The sequence below is a fragment of the Salvelinus namaycush genome, unplaced genomic scaffold (assembly GCF_016432855.1).
Source record: "Salvelinus namaycush isolate Seneca unplaced genomic scaffold, SaNama_1.0 Scaffold29, whole genome shotgun sequence".
NCBI lineage: Eukaryota > Metazoa > Chordata > Actinopteri > Salmoniformes > Salmonidae > Salvelinus > Salvelinus namaycush.
In genome coordinates, this window is record NW_024059785.1 from 279625 (window position 1) to 291847 (window position 12223).

General features: G+C 43.8%; 1 protein-coding gene across 1 annotated transcript in view; it reads right to left on the bottom strand.

Moving 5' to 3' along the window:
* The window catches only part of LOC120039661 (glutamate receptor 3-like), a 201577-nt gene that overhangs the window by 69778 nt on the left and 119576 nt on the right, over window positions 1-12223 (bottom strand). The window contains exon 3 of the mRNA XM_038985071.1: window positions 9408-9688. Within this exon, the coding sequence (XP_038840999.1) occupies window positions 9408-9688 (281 nt within the window). The remainder of the gene's footprint in view (window positions 1-9407; window positions 9689-12223) is intronic.

A 12223-nucleotide genomic window follows, 5' to 3' on the forward strand; every position in this document is an offset into this window, starting at 1 on the left:
GGGAATACACATCATGCTACTGTCTATAGGAGGGAATACACATCCTGCTACTGTCTATAGGAGGGAATACACACCATGCTACTGTCTATAGGAGGGAATACACATCCTGCTATTGTCTAGAGGAGGGAATACACATCATGCTACTGTCTATAGGAGGGAATACACATCCTGCTACTGTCTATAGGAGGGAATACACATCCTGCTACTGTCTAGAGGAGGGAATACACATCATGCTACTGTCTATAGGAGGGAATACACATCCTGCTACTGTCTATAGGAGGGAATACATATCCTGCTACTGTCTAGAGGGAATACACATCATGCTACTGTCTATAGGAGGGAATACACATCCTGCTACTGTCTAGAGGAGGGAATACACATCCTGCTACTGTCTATATGAGGGAATACATATCCTACTACTGTCTATAGGAGGGAATACATATCCTACTACTGTCTATAGGAGGGCATACACATCCTGCTACTGTCTATATGAGGGAATACATATCCTACTACTGTCTATAGGAGGGAATACATATCCTACTACTGTCTATAGGAGGGCATACACATCATGCTACTGTCTATAGGAGGGAATACATATCCTACTACTGTCTATAGGAGGGAATACACATCCTGCTACTGTCTATAGGAGGGAATACACATCCTGCTACTGTCTATAGGAGGGAATACACATCCTACTACTGTCTATAGGAGGGAATACACATCATGCTACTGTCTATAGGAGGGAATACATATCCTACTACTGTCTATAGGAGGGAATACACATCCTGCTACTGTCTATAGGAGGGAATACACATCATGCTACTGTCTATAGGAGGGAATACACATCCTGCTACTGTCTATAGGAGGGAATACATATCCTACTACTGTCTATAGGAGGGAATACACATCCTACTACTGTCTATAGGAGGGAATACATATCCTACTACTGTCTAGAGGAGGGAATAGACATGACGCTACTGTCTAGAGGAGGGAATAGACATGACGCTACTGTCTAGAGGAGGGAATAGACATGACGCTACTGTCTAGAGGAGGGAATACATATCCTACTACTGTCTATAGGAGGGAATACACATCCTGCTACTGTCTATAGGAGGGAATACACATCCTGCTACTGTCTATAGGAGGGAATACACATCATACTACTGTCTATAGGAGGGAATACACATCATGCTACTGTCTATAGGAGGGAATACACATCCTGCTACTGTCTATAGGAGGGAATACACATCATGCTACTGTCTATAGGAGGGAATACACATCCTGCTACTGTCTATAGGAGGGAATACACATCATGCTACTGTCTATAGGAGGGAATACATATCATACTACTGTCTATAGGAGGGAATACACATCCTGCTACTGTCTATAGGAGGGAATACACATCATGCTACTGTCTATAGGAGGGAATACACATCCCGCTACTGTCTATAGGAGGGAATACATATCCTACTACTGTCTATAGGAGGGAATACACATCCTACTACTGTCTATAGGAGGGAATACATATCCTACTACTGTCTATAGGAGGGAATACACATCATGCTACTGTCTATAGGAGGGAATACACATCATGCTACTGTCTAGAGGAGGGAATACACATCCTACTACTGTCTATAGGAGGGAATACATATCCTACTACTGTCTATAGGAGGGAATACATATCCTACTACTGTCTATAGGAGGGAATACACATCATGCTACTGTCTATAGGAGGGAATACATATCCTACTACTGTCTATAGGAGGGAATACACATCATGCTACTGTCTAGAGGAGGGAATACACATCCTACTACTGTCTATAGGAGGGAATACATATCCTACTACTGTCTATAGGAGGGAATACATATCCTACTACTGTCTATAGGAGGGAATACATATCCTACTACTGTCTATAGGAGGGAATACACATCCTGCTACTGTCTAGAGGAGGGAATACACATCATGCTACTGTCTATAGGAGGGAATACATATCCTACTACTGTCTATAGGAGGGAATACACATCCTGCTACTGTCTATAGGAGGGAATACATATCCTACTACTGTCTATAGGAGGGAATACACATCCTGCTACTGTCTATAGGAGGGAATACACATCATGCTACTGTCTATAGGAGGGAATACTTATCCTGCTACTGTCTATAGGAGGGAATACACATCCTGCTACTGTCTATAGGAGGGAATACACATCATGCTACTGTCTAGAGGAGGGAATACACATCCTGCGACTGTCTATAGGAGGGAATACACATCATGCTACTGTCTATAGGAGGGAATACACATCCTGCTACTGTCTATAGGAGGGAATACACACCATGCTACTGTCTATAGGAGGGAATACACATCCTGCTATTGTCTAGAGGAGGGAATACACATCATGCTACTGTCTATAGGAGGGAATACACATCCTGCTACTGTCTATAGGAGGGAATACACATCCTGCTACTGTCTAGAGGAGGGAATACACATCATGCTACTGTCTATAGGAGGGAATACACATCCTGCTACTGTCTATAGGAGGGAATACATATCCTGCTACTGTCTAGAGGGAATAGACATGATGCTACTGTCTATAGGAGGGAATACACATCCTGCTACTGTCTAGAGGAGGGAATACACATCCTGCTACTGTCTATATGAGGGAATACATATCCTACTACTGTCTATAGGAGGGAATACATATCCTACTACTGTCTATAGGAGGGCATACACATCCTGCTACTGTCTATATGAGGGAATACATATCCTACTACTGTCTATAGGAGGGAATACATATCCTACTACTGTCTATAGGAGGGCATACACATCATGCTACTGTCTATAGGAGGGAATACATATCCTACTACTGTCTATAGGAGGGAATACACATCCTGCTACTGTCTATAGGAGGGAATACACATCCTGCTACTGTCTATAGGAGGGAATACACATCCTACTACTGTCTATAGGAGGGAATACACATCATGCTACTGTCTATAGGAGGGAATACATATCCTACTACTGTCTATAGGAGGGAATACACATCCTGCTACTGTCTATAGGAGGGAATACACATCATGCTACTGTCTATAGGAGGGAATACACATCCTGCTACTGTCTATAGGAGGGAATACATATCCTACTACTGTCTATAGGAGGGAATACACATCCTACTACTGTCTATAGGAGGGAATACATATCCTACTACTGTCTAGAGGAGGGAATAGACATGATGCTACTGTCTAGAGGAGGGAATAGACATGATACTACTGTCTAGAGGAGGGAATAGACATGATGCTACTGTCTAGAGGAGGGAATACATATCCTACTACTGTCTATAGGAGGGAATACATATCCTACTACTGTCTATAGGAGGGAATACACATCCTGCTACTGTCTAGAGGAGGGAATACACATCCTGCTACTGTCTATAGGGAATACACATCCTGCTATTGTCTAGAGGAGGGAATACACATCATGCTACTGTCTATAGGAGGGAATACACATCCTGCTACTGTCTATAGGAGGGAATACACATCCTGCTACTGTCTAGAGGAGGGAATACACATCATGCTACTGTCTATAGGAGGGAATACACATCCTGCTACTGTCTATAGGAGGGAATACATATCCTGCTACTGTCTAGAGGGAATAGACATGACGCTACTGTCTAGAGGAGGGAATACACATCCTGCTACTGTCTAGAGGAGGGAATACACATCCTGCTACTGTCTATATGAGGGAATACATATCCTACTACTGTCTATAGGAGGGAATACATATCCTACTACTGTCTATAGGAGGGCATACACATCCTGCTACTGTCTATATGAGGGAATACATATCCTACTACTGTCTATAGGAGGGAATACATATCCTACTACTGTCTATAGGAGGGCATACACATCATGCTACTGTCTATAGGAGGGAATACATATCCTACTACTGTCTATAGGAGGGAATACACATCCTGCTACTGTCTATAGGAGGGAATACACATCCTGCTACTGTCTATAGGAGGGAATACACATCCTACTACTGTCTATAGGAGGGAATACACATCATGCTACTGTCTATAGGAGGGAATACATATCCTACTACTGTCTATAGGAGGGAATACACATCCTGCTACTGTCTATAGGAGGGAATACACATCATGCTACTGTCTATAGGAGGGAATACACATCCTGCTACTGTCTATAGGAGGGAATACATATCCTACTACTGTCTATAGGAGGGAATACACATCCTACTACTGTCTATAGGAGGGAATACATATCCTACTACTGTCTAGAGGAGGGAATAGACATGACGCTACTGTCTAGAGGAGGGAATAGACATGACGCTACTGTCTAGAGGAGGGAATAGACATGACGCTACTGTCTAGAGGAGGGAATACACATGCTACTACTGTCTATAGGAGGGAATACATATCCTACTACTGTCTATAGGAGGGAATACATATCCTACTACTGTCTATAGGAGGGAATACATATCCTGCTACTGTCTAGAGGAGGGAATAGACATGACGCTACTGTCTAGAGGAGGGAATAGACATGACGCTACTGTCTAGAGGGAATAGACATGACGCTACTGTCTAGAGGAGGGAATAGACATGACGCTACTGTCTAGAGGAGGGAATAGACATGACGCTACTGTCTAGAGGAGGGAATAGACATGACGCTACTGTCTAGAGGAGGGAATAGACATGCTACTACTGTCTAGAGGAGGGAATACACATCCTGCTACTGTCTATAGGAGGGAATACACATCATGCTACTGTCTATAGGAGGGAATACTTATCCTGCTACTGTCTATAGGAGGGAATACACATCCTGCTACTGTCTATAGGAGGGAATACACATCCTGCTACTGTCTATAGGAGGGAATACACATCATGCTACTGTCTAGAGGAGGGAATACACATCCTGCAACTGTCTATAGGAGGGAATACACATCATGCTACTGTCTATAGGAGGGAATACACATCCTGCTACTGTCTATAGGAGGGAATACACATCATGCTACTGTCTATAGGAGGGAATACACATCCTGCTACTGTCTATAGGAGGGAATACACATCATGCTACTGTCTATAGGAGGGAATACATATCCTACTACTGTCTATAGGAGGGAATACACATCCTGCTACTGTCTATAGGAGGGAATACACATCATGCTACTGTCTATAGGAGGGAATACACATCCTGCTACTGTCTATAGGAGGGAATACATATCCTACTACTGTCTATAGGAGGGAATACATATCCTACTACTGTTTATAGGAGGGAATACACATCCTGCTACTGTCTAGAGGAGGGAATACACATCATGCTACTGTCTATAGGAGGGAATACATATCCTACTACTGTCTATAGGAGGGAATACACATCATGCTACTGTCTAGAGGAGGGAATACACATCCTGCGACTGTCTATAGGAGGGAATACACATCATGCTACTGTCTATAGGAGGGAATACACATCCTGCTACTGTCTATAGGAGGGAATACACACCATGCTACTGTCTATAGGAGGGAATACACATCCTGCTACTGTCTAGAGGAGGGAATACACATCATGCTACTGTCTATAGGAGGGAATACACATCCTGCTACTGTCTATAGGAGGGAATACACATCCTGCTACTGTCTATAGGAGGGAATACACATCCTGCTACTGTCTAGAGGAGGGAATACACGTCATGCTACTGTCTATAGGAGGGAATACACATCCTGCTACTGTCTATAGGAGGGAATACATATCCTGCTACTGTCTAGAGGGAATACACATCATGCTACTGTCTATAGGAGGGAATACACATCCTGCTACTGTCTAGAGGAGGGAATACACATCCTGCTACTGTCTATAGGAGGGAATACACATCCTGCTACTGTCTATAGGAGGGAATACACATCCTGCTACTGTCTATAGGGGGGAATACACATCCTGCTACTGTCTATAGGAGGGAATACATATCCTGCTACTGTCTAGAGGGAAAACACATCCTGCTATTGTCTAGAGGGGGGAATACACATCCTGCTACTGTCTAGAGGGGGGAATACACATCCTGCTACTGTCTAGCGGGAAAACACATCCTGCTACTGTCTAGAGGGGGGAATAGACATGACGCTACTGTCTAGAGGGGGGAATAGACATGACGCTACTGTCTAGAGGGGGGAATAGACATGACGCTACTGTCTAGAGGGGGAATACACATCCTGCTACTGTCTAGAGGGGGGAAAACACATCCTGCTATTGTCTAGAGGGGGGAATACACATCCTGCTATTGTCTAGAGGGGGGAATACACATCCTGCTACTGTCTAGCGGGAAAACACATCCTGCTATTGTCTAGAGGAGGGAATACACATCCTGCTATTGTCTACATTTTTACATTTTTAGTCATTTAGCAGACGGTCTTATCCAGAGCGACTTACAGTAGAGTGCATACATTTTTACATTTTTCATTACATTTTACATACTGAGACAAGGATATCCCTACCGGCCAAACCCTCCCTAACCCGGACGACGCTATGCCAATTGTGCGTCGCCCCACGGACCTCCCGGTTGCGGCCGGCTGCGACAGAGCCTGGGCGCGAACCCAGCCCAGCCCAGCCTGGGCGCGAACCCAGAGACTCTGGTGGCGCAGCTAGCACTGCGATGCAGTGCCCTAGACCACTGCGCCACCCGGGAGGTACTAGGGGGGTCTAGAGGGGGGAATACACATCCTGCTACTGTCTAGAGGGAAAACACATCCTGCTACTGTCTATAGGAGGGAATACATATCCTACTACTGTCTAGAGGAGGGAATACACATCATGCTACTGTCTATAGGAGGGAATACACATCCTGCTACTGTCTATAGGAGGGAATACACATCCTGCGACTGTCTATAGCAGGGAATACACATCCTGCTACTGTCTATAGGAGGGAATACACATCCTGCTACTGTCTATAGGAGGGAATGCACATCCTGCTACTGTCTAGAGGGAAAACACATCCTGCTATTGTCTATAGGAGGGAATGCACATCCTGCTACTGTCTAGCGGGAATACACATCATGCTACTGTCTATAGGAGGGAATACATATCCTACTACTGTCTATAGGAGGGAATACATATCCTGCTACTGTCTATAGGAGGGAATGCACATCCTGCTACTGTCTAGAGGAGGGAATACACATCATGCTACTGTCTATAGGAGGGAATACACATCCTGCTACTGTCTATAGGAGGGAATACACATCCTGCTACTGTCTATAGGAGGGAATACACATCCTGCTACTGTCTAGAGGGAATACACATCATGCTACTGTCTATAGGGAATACACATCATGCTACTGTCTAGAGGGAATACACATCATGCTACTGTCTATAGGAGGGAATACATATCCTACTACTGTCTATAGGAGGGAATACATATCCTACTACTGTCTATAGGAGGGAATGCACATCCTGCTACTGTCTAGAGGAGGGAATACACATCATGCTACTGTCTATAGGAGGGAATACACATCCTGCTACTGTCTATAGGAGGGAATACACATCCTGCTACTGTCTATAGGAGGGAATACACATCCTGCTACTGTCTATAGGAGGGAATACATATCCTACTACTGTCTATAGGAGGGAATACACATCCTGCTACTGTCTATAGGAGGGAATACATATCCTACTACTGTCTATAGGAGGGAATACACATCCTGCTACTGTCTATAGGAGGGAATACATATCCTACTACTGTCTATAGGAGGGAATACACATCCTGCTACTGTCTATAGGAGGGAATACATATCCTACTACTGTCTAGAGGAGGGAATACACATCCTGCTACTGTCTATAGGAGGGAATACACATCCTGCTACTGTCTATAGGAGGGAATACATATCCTACTACTGTCTATAGGAGGGAATACACATCATGCTACTGTCTATAGGAGGGAATACATATCCTACTACTGTCTATAGGAGGGAATACACATCCTGCTACTGTCTATAGGAGGGAATACACATCCTGCTACTGTCTATAGGAGGGAATACATATCCTACTACTGTCTATAGGAGGGAATACACATCCTGCTACTGTCTATAGGAGGGAATACACAGTGCAAGAAGTGACTACTTCTTCACTTTAATATTACAGAACAAGAATGACAAACTACACCCCACATCACTACACCAAACACTGGCTACATGTCGGTATATTGTCACCATAATCACAACACACACAGGCACACTCAAAGACAAGCACACACACACACAAACACACACACACACAAACACACACACACTCCTAACATCTAAAGAACTCTAATAACTCTTAATTAACACAAATAAATATCCCCTAAAGGCATAGACTGTAATTTCCATGCTGAAATATATGCCGGGCTGCAGCTACAGCTGTAGCAGCACACCTAATTTAAAATGATAAACAAAAACCAACACTGTGATTAAACAGAGATTAACCAACACATTAAGGCTGTGAGATACTGCCCCCAAAGCATAGTTACAATGAAATACTGCACCCAAAGCTTAGTTACAATGACATACTGCACCCAAAGCTTAGTTACAATGACATACTGCACCCAAAGCTTAGTTACAATAACATACTGCACCCAAAGCTTAGTTACAATGACATACTGCACCCAAAGCTTAGTTACAATGACATACTGCACCCAAAGCTTAGTTACAATGACATACTGCACCCAAAGCATAGTTACAATGACATACTGCACCCACAGCTTAGTCACAATGACATACTGCACCCACAGCTAAGTTACAATGACATTCTGCACCCACAGCTTAGTTACAATGACATACTGCACCCACAGCTTAGTTACAATGACATACTGCACCCACAGCTAAGTTACAATGACATACTGCACCCAAAGCATAGTTACAATGACATACTGCACCCACAGCTTAGTCACAATGACATACTGCACCCAAAGCATAGTTACAATGACATACTGCACCCACAGCTTAGTTACAATGACATACATTTCTTCCAGTTTAAAAGTAGATGGAGGATGTGAATGGCCTGTAGATTACATTACACAGTGCTTATAGAATGTCGCCCACTTCCTTGTTTCAACTTGGGGGTAATGTTCCAGCACACTGCACCTGGGGTTTAGGTGCATAGTTTGTCATTTTGGCTATGGATATTATCAATGTTGATGCTGTCAACTGTTTCAAGTGCACCCCTAAGAGTCAATACTTAAAACCCTCAACTAAACCAAGTCAAGGTCTACGGTAGAACCAACATGTTAAACCTTACCTACCGCTGTCTGTGTTGCATGTTATATTACATAACAATATCTACTTTGTCATTTTGCCGTGAATACTATCAATGTTGATGAACTCGAAAAGTACTTCAAAAGCACCTAGCTCTGTCTGTGTGTTTACCTCACACCCTGAACTATATCAAGGCCTGTGATGGCATGGCACCTACCTCTGTCAGTGTCGTAGAGGTAAACGAACTTTTGCCACTTGTAGTGTGACAGCAGGCTGAGGACGGCCCCACGCAGTGCAGGTCTCATCTGGATGACAAACTGCACTTCGTTATCGGTGGGGTAACTGGGCGTGACGAAGGAGGTGTGCAGCGCACCACAGAATGACGTCAGGGTGTTCATGGACTTTTTATCGTAGAAGCCGAAGATGGCATAGACCCCTCGGGAGAACTGAGAGCAGACTGGAGAGAGAGGGAGAGAGGGAGGGAGGGAGAGAGGGAGGGAGGGAGGCGTTAGGATGCTTAAGAGAGACAACAAGATCAGACACACACCCACACAAATGTCAAGTGTTTGAAAATGCAAACATCTTTGGTAGCTACACTGTAGAAAATCTATAACAGCCAATTTGTGGAATGAGATCTTGCAGTACGACCATCATTACTCTTCATCAGTCAGCCTATCTGCATTGGATGACATTTATTCAGCTGGGGAAAACACTTGCATTTATTTGTAGATCTGTCATGTTCTCTGGTGAGACCTCAGAATCTGGCAGCAATAAAGACCCAGGCAATACTTTGACCAGGGCTCATAGGGCTCATAGAGCTCATAGGGCTCATAGGGCTCATAGGGCTCATAGGGCTCATAGGGCTCATAGGGCTCATAGGGCTCATAGGGCTCTGGACAAAAGTAGTGCACTACAAAGGGAATAGGGTATCATTTGGGATAAGGCCCCATCCAGTTAAGTCAAGAACAGGGACTTGTGCTATTGACTATTCTATTGTTTCCACTGCATCAGGCAAACTCAATCAAACTCAGATCAAGTATTTGAAATCATTTCAAATAGTATTTGGTGAAGGTTTAGTGAAGAAACATGCAGCAGGCCGACCTAACGTAGCAGGCATAGAAAGACACCTGAGCTGAGTCGTCACTTCCTCTTCGAATACTGTATCCCTGACAACCAGACACATCCCATTTCTTCCAATGCTGTTATTAAGGGTGTGTTGCGTCTGACATACACAACTCTACCACTGTTAATCACACTTGAAAGAGATTGGCTTTCCAAGTGTTCCGATTGACAAATCATACCTTCTGATTAGCTAATCAAGTGTTCCTAACGTTTCCAAGCCTCTGGAATGATACATCCAATCACATCTGCTGTTTTAATGTCATGTTGACCATTGGGGGTATTAGAACACATCAGCTAGAATGTATAGTGCCTGACGTAACGTCTCACACAGGGGCGTCATACACCCCAAAAATCTGAGGGGGGGCACAAAGTACGTGAGGATTGCTGGGGGATGGTCCTATGGGGGGCTGGGCCCCCCGTTCAGAAGTTGGAGAATTTTGCATTTTTCAAACAGCTTTTTCCTGCAAATCTAGAGCCAAAATCATTATGCATAATTCTATGTCAAAAATATGTTAATTACTCTGCTTATCTAAGCATGCATCAGAGGGTGGTGCCGTCAGCCCAACACATCACCTGGGGCACACTGCCTGCCCTACAGGACATCTACAGCAACTGGTGTCACAGGAAGGCCAAGAAGATCATCAAGGACTTCAGCCACCCGAGCCACGGCCTGTTCACCCTGCTACCATCTAGAAGGCGGAGACTCTACAGCTTGGACTGAGTGACTGAAAAACAGCTTGAATCTCCAGGCCATCAGGCTGTTAAATAGTCATCACTATCTGGTCAGTACCCTGCCCTGAACTTAGTCACTGTTACTAGCAGGCTACCACCCGGTCCTCAACCCTGCACCTTAAAGACTGCTGCCCTATAGACATAGTCATTGAACACTGGTCACTTTAATAATGTTTACATACTGTTTACCCACTTCATATGTATATACGGTTGTTCTAGTCACGGCTCATCCTATACATTGCCTTGCAAAAGTATTCACCCCCTTAGCGCTTTTCCTATTTTGTTACATTACAACCTGTAATTTAAATACATTTTTATTTGGATTTCATGTAATGGACATACACAAAATAGTCAAAATTGGTGAAATTAAATGAAAAAAAAAAACTTGTTTAAAAAAAAAAGAAGTAAAAAACAGAAAAGTGGTGCATGCATATATATTCACTCCCGTTGCTATGCCGCCCCTAAATAAGATCTGGTGCAACCAATTACCTTCAGAAGTCACATAATTAGTTAAATAAAGTCCACCTGTGTGCAATCTAAGTGTCACATGATCTTTCACATGATCTCAGTATATATACACCTGTTCTGAAAGGCCCCAATGTCTGCAAAACCACTAAGCAAGGGGCACCACCGAGCAAGCAGCACCATGAAGACCAAGGAGCTCTCCAAACAGGTCAGGGACAAAGTTGTGAAGAAGTACAGATCAGGGTTGGGTTATAAAAAAACATCAGAAACTTTGAACATCCCACGGAGCACCATTAAATCATTATCATTTTTTTTAAAAGAATATGGCACCACAACAAACCTGCCAAGAGAGGGCCGCCCACCAAAACTCACGAACCAGGCAAGGAGGGCATTAATCAGAGAGGCAACAAAGAGACCAAAGATAACCCTGAAGGAGCTGCAAAGCTCCACAGTGGAAATTGGAGTATCTGTCCATAGGACCACTTTAAGCTGTACACTCCACAGAGCTGGGCTTTAAGGAAGAGTGGCCAGAAAAAAATAAGCAAACATGTTTGGTTTTCGCCAAAAGGCATGTGGGAGACTCCTCAAACATATGGAGGAAGGTACTCTGGTCAGATTAGACTAAAATTGAGCTTTTGCTATGTCTGGCACAAACCCAACACCTCCCTTCACC